The 13,256-nt window shown below is 49.5% G+C and overlaps 1 protein-coding gene across 10 annotated transcripts in view; it reads right to left on the minus strand.

Annotated features, from left to right (window-relative positions):
* Positions 1-13,256, minus strand: part of LOC137438712 (neuronal cell adhesion molecule) — a 509,305-nt gene that overhangs the window by 186,249 nt on the left and 309,800 nt on the right. For 9 of the 10 annotated variants that reach the window (XM_068134001.2, XM_068134010.2, XM_078767193.1 and 6 more), the window contains one exon: positions 238-343. The exons of the other annotated variant lie outside the window; for it this stretch is intronic. In XM_068134001.2, the coding sequence (XP_067990102.2) occupies positions 238-343 (106 nt within the window). The remainder of the gene's footprint in view (positions 1-237; positions 344-13,256) is intronic. 10 annotated transcript variants of the gene reach the window in all.

Here is a 13,256-nt window from a genome sequence, read left to right on the forward strand (position 1 = left end):
CCCCATCTTGTCTTCCGCTCCCTCTTTTTGTATATTTTGTTTGTCTGGTTGATTTGTTTGTGAAATAAATGTTAGCTCTTTCACGAGCCTCGATTCAGTATACAAAAAAAAAAAAAAAAAAAAAAATGGTTGAATGAGAAATCAAACGTCAGCAGGGAGTTATGATTCTTCAATCAATTTTAGTTATTCAGCAGGATCAAAAAAAAGAAGATTCTGCCTGAACTGTAGATTACGTACACTGGCATGGGGTTCCCATCTCCTTCACACTTTATGATGATGTTCTCTCGAGGGTCAACGATGATGTTCCTGGGAGACTGCTCTGTGATGCGTGGAGGCTTTTCGACTGCACAAGAAACACGCAAGCCTCTTAGACATGATAATCTGAACACACTTGCACAAACTTTACATCCATAGAATACTGATCCATATGAATGTTCTCATTGCCAGATCTTGATAATAACAATATTTGTGAAACACACAAAACATTTTGTGGATCACAAGGAAATTTTTTGCAGCAGATGGTGAGAAAGCAACAACAGCAATTGAAACACTATATTTGGCAGTGAAATGAAGCACAATAATTGAAACAAAAATATTAAATCCCCTTGGCATTTTTTTCATGCAGCAGCCCTCTGGCATTTTGTGATTAACACAAGTTTCGAATATTTCTAAAAAGACAGGCAATATGAAGTTTCTAATTTACCCATTAACTGAATGAATTTTGCCTTGTAAGTATTAATCCAGGAGGGTTTGTAATAAATAAAGCAACAACGTTTCAAACACAAACTTGATATTTCAAACATTGCATGGATCCACTGTGAAATCCTTAAGGATAAAATTTCACAAATTGATTATAATAAACAATTGTATTTCACACACTTTGTTCTATTTGCTGAATTTGCTTCTATAAAGAGCGATTAATTTCTTGTAAGCATGCACACTTATGACATTGCATCTAACAAGCGTTACGCCTAGGTCCCCCGTCGGTGAAGTGATGTGAGTTGACAAAGTGGAAGACGCAAGGCGGCCATCTTGGATTTTGACGTGGCGACCCAATTTTCAATAGCGTTCTCCCCTTATGCGTAGATACACCGACACACCATATTAGAAGTTAGTAGTTCGTTTATTTTTCAAGATATTGTGCTCACAAGGTGCAGACATATATATGGTGGCGGCCATCTTGGATTTTGACGTGGCGACCCAATTTTTAATAGCTTTCTTCGTTATGCCTAGATACACCCACTCGCCAGATTAGAAGTTGGTACTTCGCTTATTTTTCAAGATATTCCGCTCACAAGGTTCAGACATACATGGCGGCGGCCATATTGGATTTTGAAGTGGCGACCCAATTTTCAATAGCGTTCTTCCTTATGCCTAGATACACCCACACAACAGATTCGAAGTTAGTAGTTCACTTATTTTTCAAGATATTCCGCTCACAAGTTTCAGACATACATGGCGGCGGCTATCTTGGATTTTGACGTGGCGACCTAATTTTCAATCGGGTTCTTCCATATGCCTAGTTGCACCCACACACCAGATTAGAATTCGGTCCTTCGCTTACGCACGCACGTCCGCACGCACGGACGGAGGGGAAAACCATAGTCCCCCTTTCACTCCGCGGTGCGACGGGGGACAAAAAGAGATTTATCACAGGAACCGTAATTGTTATATATATATATATATATATATATATATATATATACATATATATATATATATATATATATATATATATATATATATATATATATATATATATATATATATATATATATATATATATATATACATACAATATACATACAGGCTGTGACAAGTAGTAGCACACAAGTAGCGTGTACTGCAGGTATAAGTAATGATGAATGGCAGCTGTGGAGGCATCATTGCATGCAAGGTTTGTGAGTGCAGGAGTAGTGAATGTCTGCAGGTGGATGAAGCTCTTGAGGAGAGTGCGGACTGTGGCTCCAAATCATGAATTGTCCCTGGAATCCCAAAATGTGACAGGGAATCTCTTCTACATCCTCTTCAATGTCATTCTTCCCTCCAGGTCTTTAAAACAGCTGTTCACCACCATCTCTTATCTTCCCCCATCCAAAACCTTGATCTTTTCTACCCCCGCTAATTTCACCCCAAATCCACTTTTTTGAAATACCAACTTCTTTCCTGGATGTCCTTGGTGTCCTTGTGTTTTATACTTCTCCCTTCCCCCCCCCCCCCTTTCCCACGCCTCCTCCCACCAAGCCCTCTCCCTCCCACACATCTCCCGATGTCCCTGCTCTCAAATGTTGTGTTTGTGTGCTTCCCCTTCTCTCCCCATCTTGTCTACCGCTCCCCTTTTTGTATATTTTGTTTGTCTGTTTGATTTGTTTGTGTGATAAATGTTCGCTCTTTCACGAGCCTCGATTCTGTATACAAAAAAAAAAAGTGATGATTTTTCAGATGAAAAACGATGATTTTGGAAGGTTGACCTTGAGTTGATCTTTGACCTCAAAAATAGTTGGTTTCCCTATTTAGTGACTCAATGTGCAAATGCTGTTCAATTTTCAAGTCAATCGGTTGAGAATTGACGGCTTTTTAGAAGAAAATAGATTATTTTTAAAATTTGACCTTGAGTTGACCTTTGACCTTTTGACCTCAAAAATAGTATGTTTCCCAATTTAGTGACTCGATATGCAAATGCTGTTCAATTTTCAAGTCAATTGGTTGAGAATTGACGGCTTTTTAGATGAAAATTTATGATTTTAAAAATTTGACCTTGAGTTGACCTTTGACCTTTTGACCTCAAAAATAGTTCATTTCACAATTTAGTGACTTGATATACAAATGCTATTAAATTTTCAAGTCAATCAGATTCAAAATGGCGATTTTAAAAATTTGACCTCAAAATCAAAAGACTTCTCAATTGGGACGACCTATACAACTTGGTAAAGTTTCGTGACGATCGGTTTAAAATTGTGACCTGTAGGCCAATGACAAACAGACAAACAGACAGAACCACAAACGCAACCGACCAATATACTTGAAAAATCTTCGATTTTGCAAGTAATAAATAAATATATCGTCTTAAGATATAATAGTATGGACCATGTAAATCATGGAGCTTAGTTTTCCTCTTGCACTCATATTAGATGTTTGTCAGAGGTTCGTCGTCTTGTAAAACATGCGCTGAGGAGACAGCAAATGTAAACCTTAAAGCAGTGTAGAATAAGGTTGTGTTGTGAAAAACCTCCTATGAGCAGGCAGGACCAGTTCGGCACAAAGGCACATAGAAAGAGCATTACGTATTTTAAAGGAAACAGCATGGATTATTTGTCCGGCAGACTGTAAGTCATGGTGGCATGGTAAGCTATAGAACCCTGGTTGAGAGTGAACAGTTTTTTGAGTGGATACTTGTATTTTTTCTTGTATTTTTCCCCACGCGGTGGGACGGCTCAGAAGCTGGTGCCACCTACAAACACCAACGATCAATAAAAGGGACATTCCAAGCATTAGGGAGGTCCCAGGTGTGGAAATTTGAGGGCCATGTCAGCGCATGCGTGGAGTTCAGTTGGAGTTGGACCTAAAAGCAATGGAGCAACATCTCTCTCATCCATTTATTACGAGTTTATCAACTTCGTGATGATCCGTGCATCATAACCCATTGCATCATTTCGTGTCATAAAGCATGGGATTCCCTAGAATTCTGCATTTGTATGTGGTACAACTTATATGGTATTTTGGGGCCTATGAGGGTTTCACACACCATTCAGCCCTGTGACCGATTGAATATGTCTGGCCAGTTGACTGTCCATCTCAATCCATATGAAATCCGTATAAAATCAGCTCCATCACAATTTCCATTACCATAACTTCGTTATTTAGAAAAGATTATAAATTTTGTTGTGACTGTAATGCAGGGGTTTCGCAGGTTAATGTTGTTGGCTTTTGCACATACGGTGCTGCTACTGCGGCAGTCTTATTCAAGCAAATCCATCTAATTTGTTTGCATATTTTTGAACAGCTTGTAATGTTACACTTTCGTCTGTTGATCGTTTACACATTTAGAATTTGGCTTCCACACATTTGTGTTGCGCCATCTTTGCTATTCTGGCGAAACGAGTCCCTGCACATGCTCATATTGTATCATACTAGGGCATTGCCCGTACGTGGGTGCCCGTTCCTTGCCAATGCCCGTACTATATATATATCTAAAATTATATCCCCCCCCCCCTCTATTTACATGAAATGGTTTGGTCCATTCGCAACGACCACAGAACCCCCCCCTCTATTTACATGCAATGGTTTGGTCCAAAGCGAACGGTTTGGTCCATTCGATGTGATTCGGATGATTCGATGTGAATGGTTTGGTCCATTCGCAACGACCACAGAACCCCCCCCCCCCTCTATTTACATGAATGGTTTGGTCCATTCGCAAAGCCAAAGCGAACGACCACAGAACCCCCCCCCCCTCTATTTACATGAATGGTTTGGTCCATTCGCAAAGCCAAAGCGAACGACCACAGAACCCCCCCCCCCCCCCTCTATTTACATGAATGGTTTGGTCCATTCGCAACGGCAAAGCGAACGGCGAACGGCTAAATCGCCATAGCTCGGTAAGTACTTGTCCGATTAATTTCAAACCTTGAAAAGGCACATCCTCGGGTCCCCAGCAATATACCTGGCAAGTTTCAAGTATATCGGACCGGTAGTTGTCGAGAAACAGCGGTCACAGACACACAGACACACAGACAGACACACAGAGATTGCTGGAATTATAGATAGATGAATATTGGGCCAGGAGTCAATATGGGTTTGTGCCGCACAAAGCATCATTTCTGGGGGGCTCGACTATACAACTGACACCATTCCCCATATAGTTTAGGGCACCGATTTGGAATTTTGCCAGATGCTGGTCATAATTTGACTATTCTTTGTCAAAAGACACCATACAATTTACATCTACCAGCCTATGCTTGCAGAAGGATCACCAGGTTAACGTCCATCCCATGGACAGAATGCTTAATCATGCAGCACCAGGAATCATGCAGCAATATGCCTGTGAGACACCAATCTAACAGTTTATATTTGAGCCAAGAATCGAAGCCAGACTGGACAGCTCTAAGGTAAACGCGCTACCACTTCACCACCATGTCAGTACACTGCACGTTCTATTGTATCCTCACTCTTCAGACAACTGCTTCCTGAATTTCTCATTAAATATGAGATGTTTTCTGCATATTTTAATGTGCATTATTTACTATACTAAAATACAGTATATTGTTTTTTTAAATCCACCTAATTTTTTTTAAAATATTTACCATTTAATATAATTTTCCCATTAAGTAGAACATTCATTTCAAACAGTCCATGGAGCAAATCTTCATCAGACTAATATATTAATGTACAGTCACGTGAAAAAGTAAATACACCCCATGTAAAGTTTTGACTTTTTCAACATATTTCAACTGTTACGGATTTGTCACTTCCGTTGTTGTGGTTTTCATCCACTGTAAACATTGTTGGTTCCATGTACTATTATTGTTGTCGTTTAAGGGAAATAGAGATTACTATTTTCAAAAGGTAAAAAAGTTAATGTTTTAAATGAAACTGGAACCGGATGACGACGAAGAGGAAGAAGAGGAAGAGAAGGCGGAGCGAGTGAGTCGGACAAGAAGCCGAGCTGCTTCAAGGTCCTGAGCGAACGTTGGCGAACGAGGATCACGTGTGAATGTTGGGTTTCCTGGGAAAGGGATTCCTGCGACAGACTTGTTACCTTCGCAAAAGCGGAAGGTTATGTTTTGATCGCTGTGTATTTATTTGTATGTCTGTGTGTGTGTGTGTGTGTGTGTATGTTATTCGCATAACTCAAAAAGTATTCAACCGATTCGCATGAAATTTGGTGGGATGATAGGTTATTATCCGGGAACCATTTGATTAGATTTTGGAATCGATCGGGTCAAAGGTCAAGGTCAAGGTCATGAAAAGGTCAAAATCGTCTTTTTACCATAGCGCGGTCAATTTGTGTCCAATTTGTATGAAACTAATGCCAAAATGTTCAGAATTCAATGCCCAATCTTGTGATATGCGACATGACACTCTGACGTCATAACCCTTGTTAGCGGTTGGGGGCCAAAGGTCAGGGGGGTCACGCCCTTGCAAAATGTGCGGTTTTTTTTAAATCATAACGCGGTCAATTCGGATCCAAATTGGATGAAAGTAGATGTGTCATTCTTATGTGTCATGATGTTTTCGACTGTTGGTGCAATTTGAAGAGATGAAAAACAGAACATATATATATATATATGCATATTTTACAGTTGTAAGGATGCATGTAATAAACTTGGATTAGCAGCCGTAAACATGGTTCTTTCCGTGCAAATCAACGGGACTATGGCACAGTGACAACGAATCAGCGCCGAGATCTTGTAGTCATCGAGTGTCATTCCCTCGAATCTTGCTACACAGATCTTGTAGTCTTTTATTTTGGCAACAAAAGTAGCTGCGGCGAAGGTATGCGCTCTACCGAGTGCCCGTTCTAGTTATCGCTGTGACATATAAACCTGCGTGACAGGTTTTGCGGTTGATTCCGACGAGAATCATCAGAGTGCGGTTACGCCACGAGAACGGGCTATCGGCCATTTTGACTCGCGCGCTTTGCGCATCGCTCAAGGCTTTTCACTTCGCTTCAACCATTCTCACCGCATCCAGATGTTAATTTGGTGTGTGTGTGTAACATGGCTTTTGAGTGGGAAATCTGCGGTTCGGCGATTGAGAGCCGTCAAACGTCCATACCTGAAGGTGTGATTTCCCCGTCGCTTCTCGAGGACACCTTCGCCCATCTTTGGCAGTGTAACTGCCAACTCAACAGGATTCTTGTCTCGATACGACATCGTATGGACGATCACTGGAGTGGATCGACTTTGGCTTGAAGCCGGAATCAACTTTGGCTTGAAGCCGGGAAAGAGACATTGGGGATGTTCTTTTCGCTCACTTGGAGCACAGTGAGTTATATATTATGAAACTGATGGTACCATCATAGGAAATATATATTGGTTGTACAATTGATTACTATTGTTGTTGTACTGTTATTCTTGTGTGATCTTAATACAATACTTGTTGGTTGGTAACAATTGGTGTGGTTTCACCATTGATCTTTGACAGACAGAATAACACATCTTTCTGCCGTGACTCCTCTCGGGGCTCGGAGGTACACCGTGACCGGGGTTTGGGGAGGAGCACGTAACAAAAATTGGGGACTCGTCCGGGATATAATTCCCCAACACTCGTCCGGGATAGAATTCCCTAACATTCCCAAAATTCCCAAATTTGGAATTTTTCGAACATTCCCAAATTTTTCGAAAAATTTAAAAAAATTGTGTGAAGTGTAACAGGTGCTAACTAATAGTCACCATGGTGTTTGACGCAGAAAAGTTTGTGGCGTTCCCGAATGAGGCACAGTTCCAAGCGTTAAAAAGATCGGAACTCTTGATATTGGCCAAATATTTCAACTTGGAGGTCCGAGTTAATATGAAGAAAGCAGAGATGCAGACATTGGGGTAGAATCTCTGGTGGGACAAGGAACATGGAAAGAGGTAGCCTTGGATTGGTTACCCGAGGAAAAAGAAAATGTGGACCTCCGGAAAATGGAGATGCAACTGCAGAGCCAGGAAAGGTTAAAAGCAGAGGAAAGGAAAGCAGAAAAGGAAAGAGCAGAACAGGAACGAGAACTCGAGGAAAGAAGAGCAGAGGAAAGAGCAGAGGAAAGGAGAGCTGAAAATGAACTCGAGGAAAGAAGAGCAGAACAGGAACTCGAACTTGAGGAGAGAAGAGCAGAGGAAAGGAGAGCTGAAGAAGAAAGAGGAGCAGAGGAAAGAAGAGCTGAAGAATAAAGAAGAGCAGAGGAAAGAGCAGAGGAAAGGAGAGCCGAAAGGGAGTTAAAGGAACGTGACATGGAGTATCAGAAGGAACTTAAACTCAAGGATCTGGAATTACTGGGAGAACGGAGAGAAGTAGTATCCATGCCGGCTAGTTCGACAACTAGTCAGAACACTTAGGATGATGGTAGGCATGTGAGGCTGGTTCCACCCTTCAATGAAAAGGAGGTAGTCAAGTTTTTTTTACACTTTGAGAAAGTGGCTCAAATGCTAAAATGGCCTGTGTGGTCCTGGACGATTTTAGTGCAAAGTGTTCTGGTGGGTAAAGCTCAAGATATCTATTCAGCTTAACTGATTGACGAATGTGCAGATTATGAGATAGTGAAGAAAACCATTTTCAAAGCCGATGAATTGGTCCCTGAAGCTTAACGGCAAAAATTCCGGAATGCCAGGAAAAGAGAGAGTGAGACCCATGTGGAGTTTGCCAGAATGAAGGAAACCATGTTTGATCGGTGGTGTAACTCGAAGGTGATTGGGAAAGACTTCGCCCTGTTGCAACAATTGATCTTGGTGGAGGAATTCAAACAGTGTGTCCAAGCGGACATTAAAGTACATCTGGAGGAAAAGAAAGTACTGTGGTGCTGTGCACACACGACTCGATTGCCAGAGAGGTAGGCCACAACGCGTTGATACAACAAGAGTCTTTATTAAGAGCTCGTCACTTCAGCACTGGGCGGGCTCGAGCTTAGAGCCCGCATATATGTCCCGAGGCCACGCCTTGCCCCCGGGCGTGGCCGATCGGTCGAAAGGCGGGGCATGTATTTTAGTTCCCCGCCTGGACGCTCGCGCCACCCACTGGTGCGCGGAATTATTGCCCCTTGTGCCCGCTACACGAGCCCCCCCAGAATTCCCGCGCACCTGAAGGGTGAGCTTGCGGGGAAGCCGGACGACCCGGCCGAAACGCCCCCTGGCGATGCGTGTAGGGCTGGGGGGTAGCGGGACGGCGGGGCTGGGGGGTGCCGGGGGTCTGACCGCCGGGGGGCGGCCTCGACACGGAGGCAGAGCTGCTTGCGGGTGGGTGGTCCAGATCGAGGTGGGCCGGCTTGAGGCGGTCCACTGAGATACGATCCGGAGCACCGCCGATGTCGATGGTGAAATATTTGTCCCCGGTCTCCAGCACGCGGAAGGGCCTGTCGTACGGGGGCCATAGCGGTGCCCGGTGGGCATCGTGCCGGACGAAGACGTACTCCGCCGTGCGAAGCTCCGGGGCGACGTGGGAGGACGGGCAACCGTGGTGTGCCGTCGGCACCGGGGCGAACCTCCGGGCAGTCTCCTGCAGGGTGGAGCGCTGTTGTGCCGCGGACCAAGGAGCCGTGGAGTCGAGGATAAAATTCGCCGGTACCCGCAGTGGTTGCCCAAAGACCAGCTCCGCCGAGGACGCGCGCAGTGCGTCCTTGGGCGCCGTCCTGAGGCCCAGCAGGACCCAGGGGAGCCTGTCGGGCCAGCTGCCGTCACGGAGGCTGGCCCGGAGCGCGGCCTTCATCGAGCGATGAAAGCGCTCGCACAGGCCATTGGCCTGGGGGTGGTAGGCCATGGTGCGGTGCAAATGGACGCTGAGCCCTTGCGCCACCGCGCCCCAGAGCCCCGAGGTGAACTGGGGGCCGCGGTCGGACGAGATGTACGAGGGGGCACCGAACCGGGCAACCCAAGTGGCAATGAAGGCTTGCGCCACATCAGCCGCAGACGTCGCCTCCAATGGCATGGCCTCCGGCCACCGTGTGGTGCGGCCCACCATGGTGAGGAGGTGGGTGAACCCCCGCGAGGGGGGCAGAGGTCCCACCAAGTCGACGTGGACATGGTCGAACCGACGCTCGGGCACCGTAAATGGGGCCAATGGGGCCTGGGTGTGGCGGTGGACCTTTAGCGCTGGCACGCGAGGCACGTCCTGGCCCAGTCGCGGACGTCCTTCCTGAGGCCATGCAAGACGAACTTCGTTGCGACGAACTTCTGGGAGGCCTTCATGCCCGGGTGGGACAGGCCATGGATGGCGTCGAAAACAGTGCGCTGCCAGCCAGCGGGCACGATGGGGCGAGGCCGGCCGAGGGAGACGTCTTAAAGGAGGGCCGCACCAGCGACGTTGAGTGGCACCTCGGTGACGCGGAGGCCCATGACGGCGGTCCGCAACGCCTGGACGCCGGGGTCGGCGGTCTGGTCCTCCGCCATCCGGGCATAGTCGATCCTGAGGTGGACCGCGTGCGCGACGGACCGGGAAAGGCAATCCGCCACCGGGTTGTCTTTACCCGGTACGTGACGGATGTCCGTCGTGTACTCAGACACGGCAGAGAGGTGACGCTGCTGCCGTGCCGACCATGGCTCAGCGACCTTGGCCATCGCGAACACAAGGGGCTTGTGGTCGACAAAAGCCGTGAACGGGCGGCCCTCGAGCAGATGGCGGAAGTGTTGGACCGCCAGGTGGAGCGCGAGCAGCTCGCGGTCGAAGGTGCTATAGCGGCGTTCGTGCGGGTGAAGCTGCCGGCTAAAAAATGCCAGCGGCTGCCAGCACCACTCACCCACTGCTCGTGCACCACGCCCACTGCGTAGTCCGATGCGTCGGTGGTGAGGGCGATCGGTGCATCGGGCGCCGGGTGCGCCAGCATGGTGGCGTTGGCCAGGGCCAACTTTGCGCCCGCAAACGCCGTGGCCATCGGCTCCGACCAGGCGATGTCACCTTTGCCCGGCTTGCCCCGGAGGGCCTCTTGCAGGGGGCGGAGGAGCTGGGCGACGTGGGGCACGAAGCGGTGGTAAAAATTTACCATGCCCAGGAACTCCTGGAGCCCCTTGATCATGCGGGGGCGCGGGAAATCCCTGACCGCCTCCACCTTGGCCGGTAAAGGGATGGCCCCGTGCCTGGTGATGCGGTGCCCCAATAAGTCGAGGGCGGGGATGCCGAAACGGCACTTTGCGGGTTGATGATCAGGCCATGCTGGCCCAGGCATTCGAAAAGCATGCGGAGGTGGAGCAGGCGCTCCTCCCGGGATGCGCTCATGACTAGGATGTCGTCCAGGTAGACATAGATGAAAGGTAAGTCACGCAAGACGCTGTCCATGAGCCGTTGGAACGCCTGGGCCGCATTCTTCAACCCAAAAGGCATTCGCAGGAACTCAAAGAGGCCGAAAGGGGTGATGACGGCCGTCTTTGGGACATCGTCCGGTTGGACGGGGACCTGGTGGTAGCCCCGGATGAGGTCCACCTTGGAGAGCACGGTCGTGTTCGCCAACCGGGTGGAAAAGTCCTGGATATGCGGGACCATGTAGCAGTCGGAGGTGGTGGCATCATTGAGCCGGCGGTAGTCACCGCACGGCCGCCATCCTCCGCCGGGCTTTGGTACAATGTGCAGAGGAGAAGCCCAAGCGCTGTTGGAGCGCCGTACGATCCCCAGCCGTTCCAGCGTGGTAAACGCCGCTTTCGCCACGGCGAGCTTCGTGGGGTCGAGCCGGCGTGCCCGGGCGTAGACCGGCAGCCCGACCGTGGGGATGTGGTGTTCCACCCCGTGCTTGACGGCCACTGCTGAGAAGTTGGGCCACGTGAGGGCCGGGAAACTGGCGAGGAGGCGGGTAAACTCGTCTGCTGCCGGAAGCATGCAGACTAACCTCGCCGGGAGGGAACCTTTCAGCAAGCCGCTTGGCAAGCCGCTCAGCGAACAAGCGAGCGAGCTGAAGGTTTCGGCCTGGACGAGACGTCTGCGCTTAACGTCGACCAACAGCCCATGCGCACATAGGAAGTCCACGCCGAGCAGGGCCATTGGCATGCTGGCGGCAACGAACGACCATTGAAAGCGCTGCCCTCCGATCTGCAGTGAGAGGCAATGCTTCCCGAATGTGCGGATGGGTGTACCGTTGGTGGCAAGCAAAGCGGGGCCCCGGCCCGCGGTTTGCTTGTCGGACGTGGAGGCAGGGAGGATGCTTACCTGCGCTCCTGTGTCGCAAAGAAAATGGCGCCCGGACAAGGTGTCCGTGATGAACAGGAGGCTGCCGGAATGGCCGACGCTAAGGGCCGCAAGTGAGCGCCGGCCAGGTCGTTTCCCGACCCGTCAAAAGAACACGGCGGGCGGCACGTTTTAGCCTTGCGGCCGAACCTGGCATGGTAGTAGCACCAGTTTTGCGGCGGTGGCGGCCGCGTCGGCCGTGCCGGCAGCGGTGGTGGTGGCGGCAGCGGTAGTGGGCGGGGCGCAGCAGCGGCCACGAGGGAAGCCGGGGGCGCTAGAGCCTTCGCACCGGGAGCCACTACGGCAGCACCGTAAACCGACCGCGTGTCGCAGGCCGCGAAAAACTTGTCGGCCTCTCCGGCCAGTGCTCGGGGTTCCGTGATGTTGGAACCGGCCAGCACGAGGCGCACCTGTATCGGTAGCTGGCAGAGGAAAAGTGCGCGGAACAAGAAATCCGTCGCTGGTCCCCAAGCAGAGACAGCATGAAATCCATCCGGACAGATGGTCGTGTGTCGCCGAGGGCGGGAAGGTCCAGGAGGCGGTCGGCACGTTCGATTTCTGTGAGCCCGAACGTGGCGAGGAGGAGGCGTTTGAGCGCCTCGTACTTGTGGTCGCCCGGCGGGCGCCGAAGTATGGACACGACTCGGGTGGCAGTGCCGGGCCCGAGGGCGGCGACCACGTGATAGTACCGGGTCGCCTCCGCCGTGATGCCTCGGAGCTGAAATTGAGCTTCTGCCTGCACAACCAAACGTCGGCTTGCACTTCCCAAAACTGCAGGAGTTTGATTGCGACGGCGTTGGTAGCCATGGCACGTTTGGGGGTCAGCAATGGGTGAACCAATGGGGGTCACCAGTGTGGTGCTGTGCACACACGACTCGATTCCCAGAGAGGTAGGCCACAACGCGTTTATACAACAAGAGTCTTTATTAAGAGCTCGTCACTTCAGCACTGGGCGGGCTCGAGCTTAGGGCCCGCATATATGTCCCGAGGCCACGCCTTTCACCCCGGGCGTGGCCAATCGGTCGAAAGGCGGGGCATGTATTTTAGTTCCCTGCCTGGACGCTCGCGCCACCCACTGGTGCGCAGAATTATTGCCCCTTGTGCCTGCCACAGTACCAGAGTTGGAGGAGGCAGCAACCGTGGCAGATGACTATGCCTTGACACACAGGATGGGGTTCCACAAACCTAACTTCCCGCCTGGAGTTAGCCAGGGGAGTTATGGTAAATCAGGGGCGAAGAACAAATATTCATGGAGGCGGCCTAGAGATGACTATGGGGACAAATCTGATACCGTGACTTTTAGGGATCAGAACACTACAGTTCCAAGACAGACTTATCTTCCGGGGGGCCCGAGGCAGACGACGAGTTTTTCCTCCGGGCCTACTTGTGCTTCTTGCAAGAAACCTGGGCATTTG

This window comes from Myxine glutinosa, chromosome 1 (genome assembly GCF_964187855.1).
Source record: "Myxine glutinosa chromosome 1, kmMyxGlut1.1, whole genome shotgun sequence".
NCBI classification, from domain to species: domain Eukaryota; kingdom Metazoa; phylum Chordata; class Myxini; order Myxiniformes; family Myxinidae; genus Myxine; species Myxine glutinosa.